The 27,167-nt window shown below is 26.2% G+C and overlaps 1 protein-coding gene across 8 annotated transcripts in view; it reads left to right on the top strand.

Annotated features, from left to right (window-relative positions):
* LOC105849394 (fibrillin-1) overlaps positions 1 to 27,167 on the top strand; it is a 163,410-nt gene that overhangs the window by 23,930 nt on the left and 112,313 nt on the right. For 4 of the 8 annotated variants that reach the window (XM_065816662.1, XM_065816663.1, XM_065816657.1 and 1 more), the window contains exons 2-3: positions 4,291 to 4,345; positions 25,910 to 26,041. In XM_065816662.1, the coding sequence (XP_065672734.1) occupies positions 4,291 to 4,345; positions 25,910 to 26,041 (187 nt within the window). Of the gene's footprint in view, positions 1 to 4,290; positions 4,346 to 25,909; positions 26,042 to 26,212; positions 26,318 to 27,167 lie in introns of those variants that run through there. The other 4 variants (XM_065816658.1, XM_065816659.1, XM_065816660.1 and 1 more) reach the window with 4 other exon arrangements.

Below are 27,167 nucleotides of genomic sequence, written 5' to 3'. Positions count from 1 at the left end.
ATGATAGACTTTCACCAAAAATCTCTCACCGTTTGCCTTTTTATGTCAGTTTTATTAATATGGAAATTGGGTAAAATAAGAGGTATTTCTTTTAATTTGCTTGGTTTGTGGAAAAAGAAAAAAATTCGTTTTTTGGAGCATTCAAAAACAGTTTGTTGCATATAAACCATTCATTTACTTTAATTAGTTCTTCATTGACTTTTCAATATTTTCATGAGAATAAAAAAGATTAGAGTCATCTGCAAATAAAATAAAATCTGTTAAATTTGATGTTGAAAATAAATCATTAATGTATAATTAGAAAAGTAAAGGTCCTAATATTGAACATTGTGGAGCTCCACAAGCATTTTTGGTTGTTTCTATATTATCACATTGTACGTATTGTTTTCTGTTAGAAAAGTAGTTTTCAAACTAGTGTAAGTTTGAATCTTTTATTCCGTAATGTTCTATTTTTTTAATTAGAATGATTTACGGTGTCAAAAGCTTTAGAAAAATCGATGAAAACTCCTAATGTGAAACAGTCTTCTTTAAACACATTAGGTAAATCGTTAACTAATTCTACTATTGCGTGAATAGTCGAATGTTTTTGCTTTTTTTAACCAAATTGCTTACCGTCCAACATATAATTTTTAATTAAATAAATGTACAGTTTATTGTACATTATACGTTCAAGCAATTTAGAAAAACAATATAAGACAGAAGTAGGCCTGTAATTTGAGAAAATTCAGTTCAAATTTTTTAATTTTTTTATTCTTAAGAACTTTCTTAACTCTTAAGAACTTTCTTAACTCTTAAGAAACTTAATTTAACTTTTAAGAAACTTAATTTAACTTTTAATAAATTTTTTTTCTAATAATTTTGAACATTATTAATTAAGTAAAAAATAATAACTTTTTAAACGGCAAATAATTGCTATAAATTAAAATTAAGGTGGTACTTGGGTAAAAAACCCTAATTATTTCTTTCTTACTATTTAAATTTTAATTTTATTTACAGGTAACTAAGCCATTAAAAAATTAAAAAAAATAACAAAACACAGAAAAACCCTCTTTGGGTCCAAAAGTCTCAAAATGGTCACTTATGGTTTTTCTAAATTTTATGCGGTGCGTAAAATTTAGAAAAACCACCTGTAGTCAAAACCAAAGTAAACTGTAGCAGACCAAAAAATATTTTTTTTAAAATGTTGGTTCTAAACCTGTATCTTAAAAAAGTAACCATTTTATAGAATTTCTAGCGCAAAGTTCAAACCAATCAAATTTTATATGAAGCACCGTCCAAAATTTTCAATTTTGAGGTAAATGCAATTTAAGTGATAATAAAAAAAGGTTTCCATTATTGATCATAATTAACAATAATGAAAAAAATCTTTTTAATATAAACATAACCATACTTCATTTCTTTTTCTTATTCATTATTATTTATGAAACCATTAAAAACTCCTCGAATAAGCTTTCTTTGTTGTTTAACAATATTAACCGATTTCCTTTCCATCGACATTCTCTTTGGTTGTTATTTGAAACACAGAACTCATTTGCATAAAATCCTGAAACTGTACCTAAGCCCTCTAAAACCACTACGATTTAAGTTGCATTTATGGGTTGTAATACACTCTTCATACTCATCAAAGCATGATTCTTTTTCATTCAAAATTTCATTTTTATCTTTGTCAGTTGCGAATGTGGATTCTCTCAACTCAGTAGAGACATTGTTTATTGAACATGTTGCAACATCAAAATGCGAGTTACATATATTCTTCTGTAATTTATTAAACACTGTAATATTCATTGGAGGTGGTATATTTAAATATCCACAGAGTTTTTCTAAACCGGTATGACCTTTTCCAAGGTCATACCGGTTTAGAAAACAAGGTCATACACCAACTGCAACTAGAACTTTGTAACAGTAATTGTATAGACAAGCCTTGTTTTTTCAAGACGTCAAATGTTAGACTAATAGTCTTTTTGTCACAATCAAGGCATGTTGCAACTAAATTAATAATTTACATAAAAGTATCAGTAGAAAAAAGTAGAAAAAATGGATAATATACAGCTGGGTTTGAAGAATTTATACAGGGTAACAAACTAGTCTCATCAGTGAATAAAGATGATGTTTATTGTTCTGGCTTTAACAGTGATTTTTGAAAGTAATAATGTACCTGGTAATAAATATAATAGATTTATTTTCTTTCCAGAAGAAGAAATAGGTGGGTTAAAAAATGGAATCAAAGCTGATTCTTTTTGTTTTTTGTGTTTTTTAGAAAACGCCTTAAGTGGCCTGACTTTCTCTGTAACATAGTTCTACTCTTTTTTTATTGTTCATTATTTTTACAACTATAAAGAAAAAAGAAAAAAATAATAACATTAAGGTTTAACTAAGCTCCATTTTTTTAAATTGTTGTTCTTTAATACTGAACATTATGGTAAAGCTACAATTAAGCGGCCTAAAACAGTTTTATTTTTTTGCTTGTTGCGCTTTCCAGTGAAGACTTGCTCAAAGTAGTGACTTTAATATAAAGATAAGGAATATTTATTGGCTTCAGTACATACATTGGCTATCTTGTTATTGCCTTCTGCAACAAGGGGTTGCTGCTACATCGACTATTTTATATATACTATTTTATATATACTGTTTAGCCTATTGCAACAAGGAAATGTTGCTACATTGATTATCTTATAACCTGATGCTACAAGTAAGTGCTGCTACATCGACTAAGGGTTTAGCATGGGGCAGCAATCTTTTTTCTTTTATTATTTCATTTAATATTCCTAATGTTTAAAAATGCCTCCTCTGAAGAGAGCGCATTTTTAAGCGAAAAAGTAAAAATACTTTAGGCCGCTTAACTGAAGGGTTACCAACACTATAATTAAATAACTTGAACAAAAACAGAAAAAAAACAACATAAAAATCAGTAAGGTTAACTATAACAAAGCCTTACTTGAATAAAAAAGATAAAACAAATACATTAAAACTATGTAACTAAATCAAACAAACGATGATTAAAAACATAAACAAATAATATTTCACTTACAGCTTTTCAACTTTTTAAACAATTAAAATCTCATGTTACTCACCTATTAAATTGATGACTTTTTGCATGAAGTTTATATTTCTGTAAAACAATTTAACGACTTTAAAGCAAATCAACCATGTTTTTCTACACATATATTTAGAGGCTTGCAGTAAGTCCAAATTGGTTGGTATGGGCGTTGTTACGTAATCTTGAGTTTGAAGTTTAAGAGTGCCTTTTTTTTTAATGGAAAGTTAGTTATCATCTAAATATTTTTAAATAAACAAATTACTTAAGCGTTTTCTACATAGATTAATTGACATTTACTTTAAAATTTTCAACTTTTGCTATTTTTTTACTTAAGTACCACCATAAAGAGATATTGCCGCAATGCAAAAGCTAACTTAAGTTTTAATATTATATAATTCAAAGTTTACATAAGCTAGATATTTGCATACACTCGCTAATATTTTCTTTTTTATGGGTTTATTTTATTTGGGTTTTTTGTTTTTACAATTTAAGTCTTAAAAACTATGATTATGACACTGTCATTTTTTGTTAAAATTTTAATATCTTAAACAATTTATTATGATATTCATTGAATTTTCTGGAAATCTCCATATTATGATTGTCATGCAGTCATTATTATTTGACTTTTTCATTTTTGTAGTGATATCTCGCATTTAGAAATAAAACCCAAAAAACCCTTACAAACCCAAAAAGCCCAAAAACCTACTTTCTAGCATAATAAATAGTGGGCTTTTTCATGCTCTGGATGGCTGCCGTGAATTCAAATCTCTAACACCCACAAATGAGTAAAAAAAAAAAAAAGGAGTAACGGCGACAGTAGCATTTAGTTCAATATTAAAATACTGTAAAATAAGATTAATTAGCATATGTTTTTATCTAAATTTTAAATTGTTAACCGTAAATTGTTTTATAAAAATGCTTTGCAACCTGATGAACGTATGGTTTTTTGTGTAAAAAATACATCCTATAAAAATTTTAAATATCTGGGCTACAGGAATCTAATAGGATCTATAAAATTGTCACATTAACTTTAAGACATTTCTCGAAAGCTTTACAAAAAATGAAATCATAAGGAACTTTATTTCATTATAAGTTTTTTCAAATTGAAAATAAAAAAACTTTTTTATTATTATCTTTGATATATTATTTTGAAAACGAAGTAATGCTAATGCTAACGAATTTAATGGTAAATTTAAGATGATAAATTTTATGCTTTTTTTACATTTATAATTTCCTTACTACATTTCATTTAGAAAGAGATTCTATCATTTGTTTTGTTTTCTTTGGTTGTACATGTTGCTACACAAGGTAAATATTTGTTGAATAAGTTTGTAATATCAAAATACATGTTTAAATTTTAATAAGAAATGAGATAACATAAATGCTGAACCATTAAAACGCACATTTGTTAAAAAAAATAGCAAGCAATATTCCAGAAAACATGCCTTTGTCGGAATGCTGTTTGCGCAATATGATGGTACGAAAATGTAGTGCGTGGTGGCACAGCCACATTTTTCTCATTAAACAGCGGGGTGTTTGACATATAAATATGATCAAAAGTCTATTAACACAAAACATCAAATTTCGCAAATATACATCTAGGTGGCGAAAAGACTTGAAAACAATATCCATTGAAAAAGAATAGCAATTAATATACTTAACAACTAAAGTGTTATGAAGACCCCCAGTGGGCACACTACGTTTTTAAAACGTTCTTTGGACGTTTTTGTTAGGTTTAAACCTTATAAAAACGTCTAAAAAACGTTTTGAAAAAGTTTTAAAAACGTACCGTGCCCACTGGGTCAAATATTTGTTTAAAGAATAGTAATAATTTTTTTAGTAAATAATAATATTGAACTTAGTAAACTAGTTAAAAAGTAAGTTTGGTATTTGGCTTCGTTGAAATTACTGTAAATACTAATCATAATGATTTTAAATTATGATAGATCAGCGAAGTCTATAGGGGAGGATTTTTGAATAAAAAAAATCTGACATAATCTCTGTGTTTAAGCCATTAATAGATTTAAAAATTTTAATTACTAAAAACCACAAGTTCCTAAGGGATTCTTCTGTTCCCTGGGTATTATCTAGTTTTAGCATTTCATCCCACGAGGATCAGGTTTCTTGTAGACAACGCAGAGTCTGTTTTTATAAATTTTTTAAAATAATATTGTTATCACTTTTGTAGCAGATCATCTAGATTAAAGGACATTATAAAAACATATCCCATGTAAAAGTATTAAATAAAAGAGAAACATGTTTTTGTATATCTTTTTTTTTATTTTGCACATCGATGTCGGAAAAATAACGATTTAACATGATTTGGTATCATGTTAAATCGTTGTTTTTTCGTCATACGGTAACAACGTAAAACAATTTAATATGATCCGGTATCACAACTCTATAAACGGCGTTTTGTTATATATAAATAAGAGCAATACTTTTATTTACATTAGAACAAAGTCCATGTATAACTTTGCTCTCTTTTAAAGGTTTGCAATTGCAGTTACCTTTTCGCTTTTTTGAGCCACTCATTCCAATAGGTTGACAAAAATAAAAAACGAGTTGAAAATCTTTTTTTATTTTCTGACCTTTTTTCTTACAATGCAAAAAGTTCGAAAAAGGAGATTTCAAACAATTTATAGCCGTTTCGTTTTAGCTAATTAAATCTAATTATAAATTATAATTGTACATAAAATAAAGAATTAAAAATATATATATATTCATTACCTTAGCAAAAACAAGTATTATTTTTGAGAAATTTTTTGTCCCAACTAGTAAATCAAGTGGTGCCTCAAACTAAAGTCTTTTCTTTTAATTAACTAGCAGAAAAATTGACAATTTTATTTTAAATCAAAATCAGTCCTAACTGACTATGTTAATTTAAAATCAAAATAATCTAACATACTAAGAAAAAAACGATTCGTTTGAAAATGAGCCTATAAAAAGAGCCTAAAAGCATTCATTAAAAGAGACATTAAATTAAAAGTCGAGAAGATTATAGTAAGAAGATGACAATTGCTATTGTGTTAATTATTTTATGTGTACTAAAGGTAGTTTCAAACGTAATATTTGTTAATATTACCAAAATAGAAATTGAAAAAAAAGAAAAAGTAAAAAACCGAATTGAAAAGTAAAAAAGTGAACAAAAAGACCATTAATTTTCCTCAGAATTTAGTCTCATAATTTCTTCTGTTATTTTTCACTTGTGCAACAAAAAAAAAGCTGGTCAAAACTTTTATGTCATAAATTCTTCAAAGAATCCAAATGTGCCTGACAGATATGTTTCTTTAACGTTAAATAATAATGTATTGTTTGTTAAAGCGAAAATATAAAACTTGCAAGATGAGAGAACACAGATTGTAGGCAAGAACTGTCGTGAACATTAAGATAAATCATGATTCGAGGTGTTATCCGGCTAGGTGTTATATCATAACAAACGTACGAATGTATTGAGAAAGTTCTCTATTGCGGTGAGAAGTTAGGAGTTACCGTTGTTGAATACATCTCAATGAAATAGTAAAAAGATTTTTAATGATATATTTATATTCAAAGAATATTGTAATTCTTCTTTGAAACGAATTATAATATATAAAATACTGTTTGCGGTAATTTATTTGATTTTGTCTGATTTGAAAAATGTATTGTTTTTTTTTGCATAAGAAGAGGTGGAACATTTTTCTGCATACTAAATAGATAATTATCAAGAGATAAATTGATACCGTTATTGCGCTATCAGGGTTGTTACGACATAATATGTCTGGCAGATCTGTCGACATATTTTTAGACATATTTTCTGCCGGATATGTCGATAGAAAATATGTGGGACATATTTTCTATCAACATATTTCAAAATATGTCGTTAGCAAATATGTCCCACATATTTTCTATCGACATATTTTGATATAATTTTAGGTCTGAAATATTTTCTGCTGACATAAAGTATGTCAGACATATTTTCTATCGACATATTTGACATAATTTTATTTCTGAATTATTTTCTGCAGACATAAAATATGTCAGACATATTTCTATCGACATATTTACATATAATTTTATGTCTGAACTATTTTCTGCTGACATAAAATGAGTCGGACATATTTTCTATCGACATATTTTAACATAATTTTATATCTGAATTATTTGCTGTTTGATATTCTTGAAGAAAAAATCAATCTAACAAATTTATTGCGCATTTCAGCTTAATTTACAGAGTTGAGTAAAAATAGTTTAACAAATTTGTTGCTTTTTTGCAATCAATTATGCTTCATAAAACTTTTATTTTAAATCCGATAAGCAAACATATGCTGTTTCATAAAGGTTTTTTTCTGCCCTTTTTAGCGATTTATCATTTGATAGTATTGGCTAATATTGATATTTACTGACTTATTTATTGATTATGACTTATTTATTAATTATGACTAATATTGACATTGATAGTATTGACTAATATTGACATTTGATAGTATTGGCTAATATTGACTAGTATTGATGCATCATTTGATAGTATTTGATAGTTTTGATTAGCATTGGTGCTTTCTCTTATTAGAATGTAAAAACCATCTCAAACTGAGTTTTTATTACTGAAAGTGGTTTTTATTAGTTTGACTAAACTTAAAATTATTCTTTTGATTAAAATAATTATAATAAAAATAAAAATTTTTCAGTTATTTTTAGTTATTAGTTGATACTGAAAAAGATTTCATTATGAAAAATTGAATTCAAAAGATTTTATAAAAAAACCGGTTTACAGAGTTTCAAAAAGTTTGCGCCAAATTAAATTCATTTAAGCTGAAGAATTTAAAGTATTTCGCAAAAGTTATATTCAGGTCATTAAATTCATATTTAGAAGACTAACCGGTAATAATTTATAACTAATTACGAATAATATACTTTTTGTTATAATAGTCATGATTTATTTAATAATAAAATAATTGACAACTGCGTTATAACTGCATAATTAACTGCCATAAACTTGCATAAAATGTTGTGAGTGAAATATTTATTTTTTTCGTTTTGAGTGGAATTTTTTTCGTTTTGAGTGGAATATTTATTTTTTTCGTTTTCCTTACGATTTAAAGTCAAAAATGGAGAATAATTTATTGAATAAATCAACTATTAATTAAAAATAACTAAAAGTGTTTTTTTTAATTATTATTTTAATCGAGAGAATAATTTTAAGTACAGTCATTCTAATAAAAACAATTTTTAGTAATAAAAACTCTTGAGATCTCTAATACTAATCAATACTAATCAATACTATCAAATACTATTGAATGATGCATCAATACTAGTCGATACTATCAAATGATACATTACTAAAAATACTTTGTCAATACTATCAAGTGATACGTCTGACATGTTTTATGTCAGCAGAAAATAATTCAGACATAAAATTATGTCAAAATATTTCGATAGAAAATATGTCTGACATTTTTTATGTCAGCAGAAAATAATTCAGACATAAAATTATGTCAAAATATGTCGATAGAAAATATGTGGGACATATTTATGTCTCAGACATATTTGACAGTTAACAACCTTGTGAGCTATTATAAATAACAAGTTCCATCAAGTTATATTTGGCGCTTAAAACATACCGCCATATTAAGTTTAGAATTCTTTCATGTTTAGAAATATTTTTAGAAAAAAAGTTTAGACATAACTAGGTTTTTTAAACGTTTTAAATACGCTAATTAAAATCGTAGAAAGAAATTTTTTAGTATATATTGCAAAACTAAAAATACGTTATTAAAAGACGTCATTAATGCGTTTTAAAATTAGGCCTTTTAACACAAGTTTATATACGTTTATAAAATTGGTGAAACAAGCTGTCTAATATATGAGTTTTTTTTTAGTTAAGAACAAAAATCTAAAACGACTTTTTTTTGAGATGTATTTTAAATCAAAGCAGCATTACATTTTTCAAATAAATTTAAACGATAAATTATGATTAGCAATTTTTAGTTTAAGTTCAAACTTTTTATTAAAATAGCATTCATTTATTGCAAATGAAAATGCAATAAACAAATGCTATTTTGGCAAAGTCTTTAGCTCCGCGGCTGAATTTTACAACTTGTTTGCTGCTATTTTTTGGTTCGATACTGAATCAGCATTGTTTCACTTGATCATTACTAATAGTAGTAGTAGTAGTATTGAAACTTTAGTTGTGTCAACAGAGAAAGAGTTTAAAACTCACCTTGACAGCTTTTTACAATTTAGAAATGTTCGATATTTTACTAAAAAAAAGTTAATTAAAAATTTAAAAAAAGTTCGATCTTAGTAATTTTTTTGATGATAAATATATTTTTTTTTTGATGATAAATATTGTTGAAACTGTTTACATTTTTTAATTTGATGACTACCAATGGCAATGTGTTCTATAAATCTGCTACTCTGTTTATAATAAACTCATGTCTTGATATAAACTTGGTTTGTTCTTTGCTGTATTTTTTATTGTGACGTCTGCATGAATTTAAGAATGCTGGTTTTTTTTTTTTTGTGTTGCACCCTTTCTATTATATCAATACCAACCTACAGATAGGTGACTAAACTGGTGCTGCAAATCTAATCATAGGGTCTGACAAATGTTGTGTATAATTGCTTGAAAAAATGCTGATTTAAATGGACAAACGTGTTTTTTTTATCATTTTCATTATTGCATTAGCTTGTGATGAACATGTTACTATGGGTTTTTTCCATTTTAGTGATGTATCAAAACTTACACTAAAACCACGTTCATGCGTTGAATTACTATTTTTGATCCATGTACTGTGTACTTAAATTTTATGGTGTTTTTACCATATTGCATAACTACACATTTACTTTTATTCAGTTTAATTAACTAATTTTTTTTCCAACCTTCTTTGATGTTTAAATATCTTTAAATTAACTTAGCGTCCTCAATTGAACGGCTAATAATTTTAATAGGATTTTAGTGTTGTCTACATTTTCACAATGTTTTTGATTATTTATTTGTGTATGCTACAAAAAAGAATAGCCCCAGAACGGATCCCTGAAGAGCTATACTAAGTACTTTTTTCCCATGTTGACACCACTTTATCCTGAACAATTCTTTGTATTTGATTTTTCAGAAATGCTTCAATCTAGTTTAAAACTTTTTCTTTTTAATCTATATGCATTAAATTTTAATGCAAGTCGCTTGTGTGGCACGGTATTAAATTCTTTTGCAATATCTAGCATTGAAATATCTAAAGATATGTTAACTGCTAACAAGTGTGTGATTAAATCAACTGTCTCTAGAAAATTTGTTGAACATGACTTTTGTTTTATCAAACCATGTTGAAAATTTGTAAATACATTATGGTTGTCAAAAAAGTTTTGCATTTCATTTCTTGTAAACCCTTCAAACACTTTACATGCTATTGATGTGGTTAATACAAGTCTGCTGTTCGCTGCGTTTATTTTACATTCTTTTTTTAAAAATTGGAGTTAAATTTGCTGTGCGCTACTGTAAAGGAAGGTTACTTGTGTTGTATGAGGATTTGTAGATAAGCGTAAGTATTAATGCCACTGATTTTGCATAATGTTTTTAATAGGATGTAAATTATCCACGCTACACAATTTTTCTATATTTATTTTTTAAGCCAGTTCAGAATATCTATGTAGTCATTGAAATTGTTGTTAGGATCAAGTGTGTTACTTATTAGTTTATCTGCTATTTCTGGCATAATGCTGCTTTCGTTTACAAATGCGCTGTGAAACTGGTTGCTTAGAGTATCTGCAATCTCGTTTCAGTTCTTTGTTACAGTATCATGAGTATTTAAAATAGCTTTTACTGATTGCTTATTATAACTGCATCAATAATTTTTAAAAATAAATATATATATATATATATATATATATATATATATATATATATTTGTGTGTGTTTATGCGTGTTTGTGTGTGTGTGTATGTGTGTGTGTGTGTTAGTTCATATTATATAAAACTGTTAGTTACAGATAGTAATAACAGCATATACTGCATTACTATACTTTAATATACGTTAATCAAATGCTTTATTTAATATTGAAGAACCTTTACGATTCTTTCCTTTCATATTCATTTTTGATTGCATCTCAAGATTGATTAACCTGAAAAATGAAATGATATGAAAAAACCAATATAACCAGACAATTAGCCGGTAATTTTATTTAAGAAAATTGAAATAACATTCAGAATATTTCATATCTACATTTTTAATCTATTAAGTTGTTAAAATTCTTGCACAATTAAAATATAATAATTTAAAAAGTGAATAAGTTATAAATTTATTATTTGTCAGTTTTTCAAAACTTTTGCTACCATCATGTTTTAACTTTTCCGTATGCATGCATATTTAAAAAAAATGTACTTAAATGAAAATTTTATTATCCAGAGAAAAAACCTGATAAATATTTTTACTTACAAAAAATACAATTTAGGCATAAATTTTAAAATATTAAAATGACCTCAAGGAAGGGCATGATCAAGAAAGTGCAATAAAGAATGAATTGTACCCACAATGTTTTACAAACACGGAACTACTTGTTATAAAATTTGTATAATATGTGAAATTTAAAAACGTGGAATAAAATACACCCAAGTCTATTAAGACAATCTCAGTTCTTTCAATATTTGACATTTTACTCAACTTATTTTTTAGTCAAGTGTTTTTACTTATTTTTACTGCTCTGTTCTTTAAGAACAAAAAGCACTCTATTTGTACGATACACTAGGGCAATTCCACACTCAGGTAAGTTATTTTGATAAAATAAATAAATAAATTCAAACAAAAACCAAATCATCATTTGGTTGCCATATGTTAAAAATTTTTTAATTTTGTTGTCTTTTTGTTTTAAATTTTGTCTTAAAGTCGTGCCTCATGCTTTTTATATAAATAGTAGCTAAACTACATTTTGGTAAAAGCGTAGAATTGTCCCTGTAAGTAACGACAACTAATTTGATTTAAGATATATAAATAAATAGCTATGTGATGAAATTGAGCATTATTATTATTGTTGTTATATTAATATTTCTTCTTATTATTTTAGTTAATAAAACGTTAAAAAGCAATAATTCAGTTATTGTCATTTATCCTTTGAGTCAATAACAATTTTATTAACTTGTTAATCATTGTGTGACAAAAAACAAATGGACAAAGCTCTACAACCAGCAAAATTTTAATCACCTCCAAACACACCATCAAGTAACCAAGAATTTAAACATTGGTTTAGAACTTTTGAATATTTTTTAGATAAGTTATGTCAAGAAAGCATTGGCAAACTCAGAATTTTAACTAATTTTCTTTCTCATCAGATTTTTGAGTACATCCAAGCACTTAAACGTGTTGTTGTTGTTCCAAGGTAGATAAAGTATTATGTTTCGCTGACAGGGCTTAATTTATTTTAAAGGGAGTTAATCTATTTTAGAATATATTAACTCCCAGGGTAATTTTTTACGACACGGGAGTTAATTTATTATGGGGGTTAATTTATTTCATGACACCGGCGGCTACGAAATTTTCAAAACAAAGTAGCTATTTAATCCTTGGATAACAAATTCTAGAGTCGTCCAAAAAATAAACAGCGGTTATATATTAAAATTATTAAAAACAGAACACTTAAAAATGAAGCCAAGTATAAAAACTATAAGCCTCTTTTTGAATCAATTTTAAGACGTTCTAAAAATTACTATTCTGAACCGTTAAGTAAACACAAAAACAAAACCCAAAAGATCTGGAATATAATTAAAATAACTGGACAAAAACAAACCTTGATCGGAATAGCCTTCCAATTAGAGGCGATTCTACGAATAAAATGAGGTGGGGTGAATCTTCAAAAAGTACCGACTGGCTTCTTAAAAAAAAACGGTCCTCAAAAAAAAATATATCAGATAAACATTTTATTGCAGAACAATTTAACAAGTACTTTGTTAATGTAGGTTCTAACTTAGTATCAAAAATAGAAACCACACAAGTAAAATTCGAATTTTTTTTTAATTCTTACAATACCAATGTAATGGACAATACTGAACGTACGGAAAGAAAACTGTTGGGTGCAATGTTCTTCTAAAAACCAAAAGAAAGTTTAGGATATGATGATATCAGTAGTCGCGTCATTATAAAGTCAATAAAACATTTAACTATTCCACTATTGCACAATTTAAATCTATCTTTATAACAAGGCGTTTGTCCTGAAAAACTTAAAATTCCAAAAGTTGTACCAATTTTTAAATCTGCTGATGTTTCAAACTATAGATCAATTTCAATTCTTCCTTATTTCTCAAAAATACTTGAAAGAATTATGTGCAATAGACTTTATTCCTTTCTAGATAGAAATAATATTCATTACAAACAATTCGGATTTAAGTCAAAACAATCCACTGACCATGCCATTATTCATCTTATTCATGACATACTTAAAGCGTTTGATGAAAAAAATATGTACAGTAGGAGTTTTCATAGATCTCAGCAAAGCGTTCGACACAGTTGATTATAACATTCTTTTAGCTAAACTAAAAAATTATGGCATAAAAAATTCAAACATTGATTTGTTCAAAAGTTACTTAACAAATAGAAAATAATATATATCGTATAACGAAGGAAAATCAAAATATATAACAGTCACATGCGGTCTTCCTCAAGGATCAATACTCAAACCACTACTCTTTCTTGTTTATATAAACGACTTACATAAGTTTTCTAATACTTTTACTACAACTTTAAACACCAATGACACAAACTTGTTCTACTCTACTAGTAACATCAACTTCTTATTTGAAACAGTCATTAAGGAACTTACAAATTTAACTGAATGGTTCAAGTCGAATAAACTATCATTAAATATAAGTAAAACCAAATACATTTTTTTTCCAATAGGCTCCAAGAAAGAAAAAAAAAATTCCATTAAAACTTCCCAATCTATGTATTGATAATTCTAATATAAAAAGAGAGCACGTTCTTATTTATTCTCATTGTGCGCGTTCTTAGGAGTTTTTCTTAACAAAAACCTTTCGTGGCGCGAACACATAAGTATAATAGAAAAAAAAAAATTGGCTTATCATATAAAGCTAAAAGGTTTTAAAAACAAAACTGTTTAAAAAACATGTACTTTACTTTTATTCACAGCTACCTTAATTATGAGAATATTGCTTGGTGCAGCACCAACGCAATCAAAATAAAAAAACTACTCGGAAGACAAAAGCATGCTGTACGAATTATTTCAAACGTAAATAGTTTAACGCCCTCAAAAGGTTTATTTAATAAACTAAATATACTCAATGTTTATCAACAAAACATTTATCAGATACTTACTTTTATGTACAAAATTATTAATAAAATGACACCTGCAATATTTAATACCCTTTTTAACAAAATAAATCATTTTTATTCTATTAGATTTTCAAATCAAAACTACATTTAACCAAAAATCTATAATACGGCCACCAAATTCTCCATTTCAAATAGAGGACCCAATTTATTGAATTCTAAACTTAATAACGACATTAAAACTTAATAACGACATTAAAACCACTACTTCTTTTTATACGTTTAAAATAAAACTTAAAGAAAAACTTCTAACCATTGACAATAAATAAAGTTGTTTCTAAATATCTTAGATCTTCTCTTTTATTTATTTACTTAATTATTTTATTTATCATTTTTTATGGTTATATATATTTTCTATACATACATGTTTTTATTTTTTATTTTAGTCTTATTTTAGATTGTTTTTATGCTTTTTTTAATTTATTTATTTATTCATTTATTTTGTTTTTTAACCTTGTGCGAACAAACCGCCTGGTTTGCTTTTTTCTGTTCTTGTTATTATTAACTTAAACAGTGTAAAAAGAACACTTAATCCTATTAATAATTATTGATTAATTACTTTGGCAAATGGTTCTTTTATATAACTTTTTATTTCAAATCAACTCATACTCAATTTAGTTTTTTGTACATCTTGAGGTTTTTATTGTCATTAACTAAGACTTTTGTTATTTTGTTTTTTGGCTTTTGTTAATTAAATAAAAAAAATATATTTCAATTATTTTTAACGGTATTACAAAAAATATCTTATAAACTACGGGGCTAAGCGATAAGACTACTGTTGTCTTCTTTTTCCCCGGCCATGTAAATATTTATTTATACAATTTGGTATTGTCGCAATATTTAAACGGCAAAATATATATATATATATATAAAAATAATAAAAAATAACCTTTCTTAGCAAAAAAATTTTCAGACATTTTAAAAATAAAAAAACAAAAGCCTATTCAAGAACTTATATAATAATATTACTTTTTTGAAATGGTCAACAAAATTTAATCTACATCTAAACTAAAACTTAAAAACTAAAGTTTTTTGTGTCTAAGTTCGTGTAATATTAATTTATTATATAGAATTTTTACATAATAGGCATTTTGCCTAAAAGTTCAAAACCACCATTACCAACTCGATGAGGACGTTCAATCTAAAGTGAAAGCCTGCACCTCAGGATCGTGGCTACATAATATATATTTATAGCTCATAATCGATATATGACCTATTTTATAAATTTAATTTTCGTTTTATTTAAATCTAACATGATGTTTTTTGTTTTTTTTTTATAATTTTATTTATTGAAAGTTTTAATCTGCATAATATTTATACTTAAAATAATTTCTTTGTTTTCTATTTTTTTATTTTAGTTAATATTAAAATATTTACTATATTAGGCATCCTAAAATTTTCTAAATGTTTAAAATTTAAGTAACATTTAAGATGAGACTATTTGCGGAGGCAAGTAGCATTTTTGATGAAAAAAGAGCTAGGTTGCTGTCTAAAAAAGAGCTAGGTTGTTGTCTAAAACTGGATAGCAACTCATTTTTGCTCTACAATATTCCTAAATTTCTAGTAATCCTTACTGATTACTGCAAATAAAATTACATTTTGTTTTTAAGAATTTTGTATTTTTTACTTTGGTTTAGCTATAATTCTTCATTGCTCTGTGGAACAATGAACTTTTGATTTTATTTACGCAGTCTGTGTCCATGTCTTAAAAAAAAGGTAAAAAATAAATTCTGGCATTTCGGCCTGAAAGATAACAATATTACAGGTATGGAATTCCAGTACATCCCTGCTTTTAACGTTCCCGTTTTCAGCCTATTGCTTGACGCGCACCGTTAATTTTTTGTTTTGGTAACAATAAAGTAATCTAAGAGAAGAAAATAGCAATAATAAAATAATGACCCGAAAAATCTTCCAAATTTAGATAAAAATTCGCGTTCACTCATTTTTATTTGAATGCTTCAAAAACTTGTATAAGGCAAACTAAGTTGTAAGCGAAGCTCGTTTATTAACAAATTCAGCATGGATGATCCGGAACAAGGTTTTCATTTTGAACGCAGACGTAATAGCAACTCAACCCTTTTGAAGCCTGCATTTTTTTAAAAATTCAAAACTTTATTTTGAATCATCCTAAAGAACGCTCACCACAATTGTAATCTGAATAAATTTATGACATAATTTAAAATAAAATATCAATATAAAAGTAAATTCATCTTACGCCTGTGCGAGAGATTTTTTTTTTTTGTATTTATAGTTAAATTAGGCACTTAAATCAAAGTTTCAAATTGAACTTTATGTTAAAAAAATTACCAAGATATATAAACTCCAATATTATCTTTCTAAAGATGGTTTTTGTATGTTTATATCATGAAAAAAAAAAAAGTTATTTAGTTTTAAAGAACCAAAACAAAAATCGTTAATGATATATTAATTGAAAAAAAAACGCGCTTCTAAAAACAACATTGAAAAAACACGTTTTCTTAAATTTTTGAAAAGCGTGATTTCAAAATGTGGCTTAAAACTTAAAGTTAAGTTAAACTTCTGAACCGCAGCATAAATAAATTTTTAAATAAATTTTCCAATAATAGCAAAATTAGTTTTTTTAAATTTTCTTAACATTTCGTGTCTTAAATGGTCAAAGGGAGAAAAATATTCTATTGGGGCAATTATTTGGAGGGTAACTCACCATCCTTCTTCTCCCCCATATTTAACTTTTTTAAAGCATGTCGAAATTTTGCCAATAATAACCAGAAATATAAAATCAATTAATTAAAGAAAAAACTTTGTTTATCAAATTAATAACTTTTTGAAATTTTTATCTTTTTTTTTTTACATGTGTATATATAAGAATAAATACTAAATTTACTGACAGTAAATTTTCCCTGACTATTCAGTTCATAAATTAGACAAATAATTGTCTAACTTACTTAATGAAGTGCACCACCGAGAAGGTAAGCCATAAGACTTTGCACTCCATTTTTAAACTGCTCATTTTGCTTATTGTCATTATATTTACTTATTAATGTTTAGCAAATAAGCCATTGATGTATAAGTATCAGGAACCGGTCAGAGTTGATCCTTTTAAACTGGAACTACGGCAACTTGATAACCAGTTGATTGAAAAGAATTAGGATAGTTGACTGGGGTTATAATTGAAAAAAAATATATATATATACGTATATATGTATATATATATATATATATATATATATATATATATATATAGAGAGAGAGAGAGAGAGAGAGAGAGAGAGAGAGAGAGAGAGAGAGAGAGAGAGAGAGAGAGAGAGAATTAAGAAAGTAAACAACATAAAAATAAAAACTTTTGTTTAACAAATAATAGAGGTATAGAGATGGTTAAAATATTCTATGAAATACTTTCAACAAACAAAATGAAATTGGTAGACATAAAGCACATAGATAAACATCAAAAAAACTATAAATTGATACCTTTTAAAAGTTTGAGAATCACAGACACTCTTTTTTAAAATCAAAGACCATGTAGTTTGGAACAATGTTAAAAAGCGTTTTATAAAAATGCTTTGTAGTATACTATAACATAGCCAGAAAACTCACAAATCAAAGAACAATGTCAGTGAGAAATTCTCTCTTTATTAGTAAAGTTCGTTATAACACTATATTCAATGTACAAAATATTTACGAAATCTAATAATTTTTTAAAAGAAAAGTCGTCTTAGACAACAGGTGAGATTACTTATATATATATATATATATATATATATATATATATATATATATAATATATATATATATATATATATATATATATATATATATATATATATATATATATATATATATATATATATATATATATAATAAATTATTTGATTGATTATCCTGGTTTATAAAAATTGGGTCATCCAAGGTCCTGTGATTAGTTTTCCGCGTAAACCTTTAAACAAAAGAACTATATATATCATAGCAAATGTGCTTTGATTTCGTGGCTTTTATTGGTAATAGTTCTGTATGAGAACCGCGCTAAATCTGACTTTAATTTTAACTCATCATATAACAACTGCAAATGAGATATTTCAGCATTTTTACTAATTATTATTTTTCTTAATTTCATTTGTATTAGTTTTTGTTTGGATACCATACAGTGTGAATATTTTATTTCTACTACAAAGTTTGCTGATAGAATGTTAATTTTGGTACAATTTTTTAAATTTAGTTTTTTTTAAATTTTATACTACATGCTTAAGTAATCTCATCTGTTGTCTAAGATGAGTATTAACTTTGCCATATTTTTTACATTTCAATTTCATTTTTGATTTATCACACGTCTTAAATTTCTTTATATCAGAAACATCATTGATGTTAAACAAAAAAATGCTTGTTTTACATTTAACTGGAATAACAATTAATTCTTTTTCCAATACTTCAATCTTCAATTATGGAATTCCAATTAATGGTTTTACCTTTTTTTAAGAACTTGAATGTTTTTATAAAGCCTATTTAACTTCTTTAGATCAACTTGAATTGTGGATTTAGTATTTTCTAATATTATGATTTTATGTAGTTTTCTTGCAGAATTAAATAATTTTTAACTCTCTGAAAAAAATGTGTAGATAGTAAAACTGTTTTTAAATAAAACAGTGGTATTTTCAGCTTTAAAAATGGCAATATAATTTTCAAACTTAAGTGAAGTCATAGCTATTTTAAAAGTATCCATTTCTATAATCAAATTTTGAATATATTGTTCCTCTAAAAAATTTCTAAGAAACCATAAAACATAACAAACAGATACAAAAATAATGAAGTTTTGGACGAAATTATAAATATTAAAGTAATAATCATATGCCATATAATAAAGCATAATAACATATGTATATATAATAAAGTATATAACAAATATATGCAGAGATGTATACAGCTATCATAGTATGATTCATATGGATATTATAAGATGTATTCAGATATTATAATATGATTCATATAATCTGAATACAACCTTGTATATTTTATGTATATAACAGACATACATGCATACATATATGTCTATTAAAATTTAAAAAAAAAATGCTAGAAAAATAGTATACCAATGTTATATGTTAATAACATAGCCTACATAATATTTAAGTCATGTCATGAAAGCGTAAATTATAACTATGACATAGATTGTGTGTGTGTGTGTGTGTGTGTGTGTGTGTGTGTGTGTGTGTGTGTGTGTGTGTGTGTATATATATATATATATATAAATTATGATAGTGTTTTCTACAATGACAGTTCTCAATGTTCTTAAAGAACAGAATAATGATAAGACTTATCAAATTTTTAATTGTCTTTTACAAGTTGTTTCGCCATCAGTAGGCTCATCAGGAAGAATGTCTAACTATCAAAAAATTCAAGTTATAGAGTAAAATGTTTTCACAGGAAGATGGGAATTTGTGCAATTAATTATGTAATAACTATAGTATTCTGCAACCAAGAAGTTGCATTAACTACATTAGATAATTATAAAATTATTTATGAGAAGAATTCTTAAGAAATAGGATTTATATATATATAGTTTATTATTATATATATATATATATATATATATATATATATATATATATATATATATATATATATATATATATATATATATGTATATATATATATATATATATATATATATATATATATATATATATATATATATATATATATATATATATATATATATATATATAGTTTATTATTATATATATTTTATTATTAATATGAATAAAATTTTTACTATATATAAACAAATATAAAGCGCAAAAATAGATATAATATTGTAATATGTTAAGCAAAAAGATAGTTGTCATATTATTAAAAGATGATTTTATATTAGATTTGATTAAATTAAAGTTCAACACAAAGTGGATTTGAAAAAGTCATAGCCGGTAACAACAATTTTGTTTTTGAAATCAAAACAAAAATTAATTTCAAAAAATAGACGTCTAGCAGTACCTGACATATTAACGCAAAACTTAAGAAATAGTAAACTCTTGCTACAGATCATAACTAATACAGTCTAATATTTGTTCCACTTTCAAAAACCTGATCTAATTAAAGTGATATAACATTTTAAATTTACCTTATAAAAAAAGCTAATTTCTTATGAAGAAGTTAACTTCTGAATCAACAAACTTGGAGAAAAGATAAAAGAACAGCGTGAATCACTATATTTTTATGCACAGAATGATTATTCTAAAAAAGTCTCTTTTCACACCTTATGTTAATAAAAAGGATTTATCGACAAGCATTAAGATAAACCACGTTACCGCTCCACTATGTCGTAATTTTATGCAAATGGGTGGCCAAAAATAGTTTTGAAAAAAGTAATAACTTTTATTTAGTTTTTTTTATCTTTTTAACTTTTATTAGTTTTTTTTAATCTTTATGTCATTTAAACTATCTTATTAACTTATTTAGTTCAAATTCCTAGACGGCGCTGCGTTTTGACCCAATTTTAAGATTTTTTTTATAAAAGTTCAAATTTCATTTTTTTTTTTTTTAGTTAAATTTAATATAGGAAAAATTTTTAAGGTTTGTTGGGCCCAAATAACTGTTTTTTTAGGGATAACTCCGAACAACTAGCCGCATCACTGATTATACTATTTATTATTATTTATATTGTTTCGTTGGAACATGTAACTTGTAAACATTACCCTCACATTTAGTAAACTGCGTAGACCATAAATACCAAAGAGAACACTATTACTTCTACAAATGGGTACAAACTTGTTTTAATTTTTAATAAGAGAATATTTAAAAAACTTTCTTCAAAGTGATAATTTTTCATAACTTTTACTTTTTATATTGTTATATTTATTTCACACGTCAATGTTTTCATCTTCCAAATAATCTTCATTAATAGCTTCTAAATCGTTCTTTATTTCATCTTCTAAGTTAATAATTTCTGTTGGTTCCAATAAGTCTAAGTCTGAGGATTCTAGTTCTGTCAGTTTTATTGATTCCTTATTGTCCACTTCTTAAATTTAAAAACTCTTTACTTTTTTTGGAAGTTTGAGTACAACTTTCTTCGTCCGTCTAGATTCCAAGGAGATAGAACTAATAAGAGGATCGGATGATCTCATTGCACGGTTAAAGACGTCTTTAAAATTTGCTTATCTTGAACATTTACGAGCATGTAGTTCACAATGTCGTCTGTAATATTTGTTTCGGCATTCAGATGCTTCCTCGGCTAAAACTCCCAAAAGAACTGGGGAGTTTATCATTGTTTCTGCTCCATGTGCAAGAACTTTGTGAACTGTTGATGGTATTTTATACCAATCATACAGATCTAAATATCGACCGTATACTGTTTTACAGTATAGCTCAAATAACTCTGGATTCAATGTTTGCAGAGAAGTTATTGCATTTAAGATATTTTTGAACATTTTAATAATTGTTTTGTCAATCCCTAATATTTCGCTTAGTTCTTTTGGGTCAGGGAGTTCTTTGGTAACTCTCCATTTTTTGAATTTGAGTTGGTATGAATTATGTAAAAAACACTCTAGAAATTTTATCTAAGCATATAACGGAGATATCCCATAGATAAGTGTATCTTATTTTGCTGTAAATCCACTTAGAAAGTTCTTCAAACAAGTCATTGCAGTTGGTGTAGCTTCGCAAATGCAACAGCACTGCGTTGACGATGTGTTTGTTATAGTTGCTAAAATCTTTCCATCAATCAAGCTAAAAATAAAATTGAAATCAATAATAACGAACTTTCCATTAACCAATTCAATACTCACTGAATGCTAATCCAAAATTTCATTTTCTATTTGACGTTTTTTTCCGAAAACGACTTCGGCAGTTTGTTTGACGAAATGAAGTTCAATTCGTCAACAAAATCTTACACAAAGAGGCATTGTTGGTCCATAAAAAGTCATTTTTTGAATTTGACACACAAAGCCTCAAAGGTGTTGTTACAACTGCAAACAATCTAGAATCTTGACTGTCAACAGAATCATAAAACACTTGGTTATGCAATACCTGCCCAGTAGATCCATCCATACCCCAACTGTTTAAAAGCAACATATTATCACTAAGTTTGATACTGATATCCAAATAATCCTTTTTTTTTTTTGCCTCATTTTTACAATTCTTTTAGCGGTATGATTCATAAGTGCTTGTAAATCTACTTTGACTTTTAAATTACTGACTTCAAAGTGATTATCCTGTGGACCACACAACTTATGCGCTTTTTTAACTGTTGAATAAGATGGATATCTTATTTTAGATGCCTGTTGGATTCGTTTATAGCCATATACGCTAAGATCTACGTCAATTATTATTGCAGCCGCTTTTTCAGCTGTCATTTTATCGTTGTCATTTGTCAACTGAACAAACATATGATGTGAATCTTTAGGATTTTGATGACATGTCTTAAGACAATGAATAAAGAAAAATCTTTTTGATTATATATTTTTCTACGGGCTATAAGCAATGATTTTTTCAATTGAGTCAAAATTTGAATTTGTATGCTCTCCTGCAATTATTCGACGTTTACTTCTCTTACTCATATCATAAAAATATTTTTTTGGCCGCCCTTTTATATTTTGTGCCAATTCCAATGACGAAAAGTTTATTTCAAACTTTTGATTTAACTAATTTTCGTGTTTCTTTTTTAAAAAAAACTGTGTTTCTTGATGAATCTCTCTAAAATCTTTCATAATAAATCCTCATAATAAATTTCAATGAAAGATATATTTTTGGGACATTTGTACCACCCGACGAGTGACTCGTTGCATATGAGTTTTGTCAGTTTACTACTAAGGTTTATCAGTACTCATAAACCTTAGCACAAGTACAAATGTCCCAAAATTATTTCATTCTTTATCGAACATTTCATATCGAACTTTATTATGAGGAAATACCGCATTTGCTACCATTTAACTAGGTACTTTGATTGGTGCTTCTTGTTTATGCGTTTTTAAAATGATTTAGGAAATGAGTACTGAAAAACCTATGTAGCAAACTGACAGAACTCGTATGCAACGAGTCACTCGTCGGGTTGCGCTAGTGCCCTAAAAATTTATGCGTTTTCAAAACGATATTGAAACGATTTTGGAACGTTTAAAATTAATACTAAATATTAAATCTTATTTATTTTACCCTAAAAATAAATTATTTTTCTGAACAAAAATCTTATAAATTCTGCCCAGCCTATTTCCTGGCATTTGGCATTTTTCGTCTTTGTGCCTGTAGCTTTAAAACTTACCTTAAGTGCTTCGCCTATATTGTTGATGGAGTTATCTTTTGTTAAATACGTTCTGCTATCATCTACATACTTTTATATGATATACAGTATCCTTTAAGGATTAAATGATTAAAGATACTGAATATCATACAGAAGAGGTGTTAAGGATTCCTTAACACCTCGACTGTAGATAGTATCTTTAATCATAGTCACAAGAATAGATCTAATCTTGCGACTATGCCTTAGTTAAGAAACAACCTTGCTTTGCAACTTTAAAGATATTTTTTCTTTTCTTATAAAACACTGTTAATTTTCATTTTTGTGTTTATGCTGTTAAAAAATGTTTTGATATATAATGGAAAAAGATTTGAAACCAAAATGTTCAAGGCTTTTAAATAAAAAAATATCTATTGTAAAAGATTTACAAAAAGTATACTTGAGTCTAATTTGTTAATCAAAGTCTTTTGTATAACTTATATTTTATAAATCTGTCTTTAATAAATGCATTATTTGTTATAATAGGTAGACTTTTCGACAATCTATTGGGCATAATATTTGTCCAGATTTTGAAATCTAAGTTTAAGAGAGACACTAGTTATCAGTTGCTAATCTTTTTTTAATCTAATTTATTATATATGCAAGTTATGAAAGCCTCCTTTTAAGATAGTGTTGTTTCACCGCTAAATAGAATGTAGTTAAGTTTCTGTTAATTATATCCTTTCAGTTTAAGTATTCATATTTATTCATAATTAATAAAAAGTTTATAAAAAAAACTTATAAAACTTAATTGTGAGCTCCAATATAGTTTATTATTTTTTATTTAGGATATAGCTTTCAGAAGCGTTTCCAGAAACGTTCAAAACATTTAATTTAATAAAAACGTTTTCAGAAATGTTTTGATTCAAATCCTATCTCCATTGGATTCTTGATCTTACAGCAGCACCTTCAGTGTAATTGCTTGTTTCATTCTTATATTTTTTTCTTGCTTTCGTTTTTATATTTTTATTAGGTGCTTTTTTTTTTGGTTCTGTTTTGCATCATTTTTTTTATATTTTCATTATTTGGTTTTATATTTACTTAGTTTTTGTAACTAAATATTGTTAAAGTGTTTTTGATATCTTCTTCTCTCACTATTCATAATTTTGTGTATAATTTAAAATATACTTTTACCTTCCCTGTTCTATCCATCTTGCTTTTACAATAGTTTATAGACTTGACTAGTTTATAGTCTTTAAACTATGACTTCTAATAAAGCATTATACTTGTCATTTTCAAGATCATTATTATATAAAAGAAACTTTCTTTTTCCAAAAGTAATTGTATCACTAATTAATACCCAAGATAATACCTTGACTAATTTAGATAACAGCATCAAATGTCTTACAGATACTGTAATCATAGTCACAAGAACAAAGTTATTCTTATGACTAAGTTGGAATATAGATATTACCAAAATACCAGTATTGTATTGGTTCATTATTGGTATTTTGGATATATAAAATTTCTTCCTAATTTTACTTAAAGAATATAATAGTAATAAGGGATTGCTTGTTTAACTAAAAATAAAATTTTCATTACTAATTTAATAAATGCAGGACTATTATTATTTTAGCATAGCTTTTAATGTCGGTTTAAATAGTATGGAATTGCCTTGCTAAAGAAAAAAAAAATTACATCAAGAGATAGTGGCAGTTTTCCTCAGACTCATAATTTTTGCATTTGTGTATTAAAAGTCTGCTACTCGAGAAAATACATACTATTATTTTATTGTAGTAATGGATATTTTAGTAGGTGGCATTATAGTAGCAGATTATTTGACTAAAAAGAATAACTAAATCATGAAGATTTTTCAATAAGCAGATATGCTGACTTTACTTGCCTTGTTTCATAAAGAAGTTTTATTGGAATGCAAAAATAATATAACCAATATTATGTAAAATTTGCCTTCAAAACTAAAGATACATGAAGTTAATTATACTACAATTTAGTTAAAAAAATTTAAAACAAAAGATACATAACAATTATTTACATTACAATTTAATACAACTACTGTCCAAGTTAAGTTAGTTTGATAACAAAAAGATACATGCAATAATTAATTACATAAAATTAATTTTTTTTTTTGGTCATAAATAATGATTTTCATAAAAGTTACTAATCAAACATAATATTATTTGGTTTAGGTTATTTTTATTTATTAAGAATTATATTTAACTATGATAATTTGTATTTTAAATTTTAATAATTTTTTAACAAAAGGTTGTTATTGCAAGTAAGTAAAAATCACTTTTTTCTTCTCTTTTTAACGTAATAACTAAGTTGACAAAAATTGAATTAGATAAATTATATTACTTTCATCAAGATATCGATGCGTGTAATAATACCAATCCCTTATGTTCTTGGAGTAATGGAGTATGTACAAATACAAATGGTAGCTATTTTTGCTCATGTAATGTAGGATGGGTGTTGGGTCAAGATAATGCAAGTTGTGTTGGTAAATTTTTCAACTTTCATTTATACATTTGATTATTTGTACATTTTTATATGCACTATAAAAATTAAGTTTTCAAGACATAAATTAGTGTACCAGTTGAAATCCACCTTATTCTTCTAATGACATAGTAACATACTCCGTTGCATAAAAAAATAACTGCTATAAAATAAGTGTTACAAAGATAACTGCATGCTGTAAGCACTAACAAATACAGCGGCTATTTTAGTTCATGGAACAAGGGATGAATGTTGGCTCAAGATAATGTTACCTGAGTTGGTAAGCTTTGATAGTGCTTTAATAGTTACCTTGAGTAAAGTTTAAGAAGTGACCAGGGCCCCGGCCCCAGCTAAGAATAAGACATTTTGGAAACCCCACCCCAGCAAAATTTAGGATTTAGCAGGGGTTGATAGCTAGGAATTAAAAAAAATTTATAATTCTTTATGTATTATAATTTTATACTAAGATTTACTATTTATTACCTACTGGCATATATTTATGAATTTTTAAGCTCTTATTTACAAGGTTGCAAGCAAACACTATTAAGTTATAAGCTACTCTCTAAACTAGAGGATTAAGTTAAAAAAGCTAAAAAATGAATATCTAAATGGTAAAAAAGTTGTAGGTTGTATATAAAAGGAAAATATGATGATGGGTAAGAGTTACAAAGTGAGATTAAATTATTTTTTGTATTAAACAACATTTGTTATATAAAATTTGAGTGATTTAGGTGTCAGCAAGTAGAGAAGTAGAAGCTTTAAGATTAAATGCTAAAGTTAAAATTATGAAAACTCAATAAGATTGCTTTACATATTGAATAGATAAGCTTTAATTAAGTAAAGAAAATGCTCTAGATTTAAATATCTGATTATAATGTTTATATTGAAAAAAAAAACATAATTAAAAGAGGCTAAAGATTAATCATCGTGACAAAAATGATAATAATGATTATGATAGTGAAGATGATGATAATAATGATCATTATGATTATGATAGTAATAATGGATATGATGATCATGTTTATCAAAGTAAAATTTATATATGCATTTATATATATATATATATATATATATATATATATATATATAAATATATATATATATATATATATATATATATAAATATATAC

This window comes from Hydra vulgaris, chromosome 13 (genome assembly GCF_038396675.1).
Source record: "Hydra vulgaris chromosome 13, alternate assembly HydraT2T_AEP".
In the NCBI taxonomy this organism is placed as follows: domain Eukaryota; kingdom Metazoa; phylum Cnidaria; class Hydrozoa; order Anthoathecata; family Hydridae; genus Hydra; species Hydra vulgaris.
Note: the sequence above shows the minus strand (reverse complement) of the source record. Positions and strands in the feature narration are given on the sequence as shown.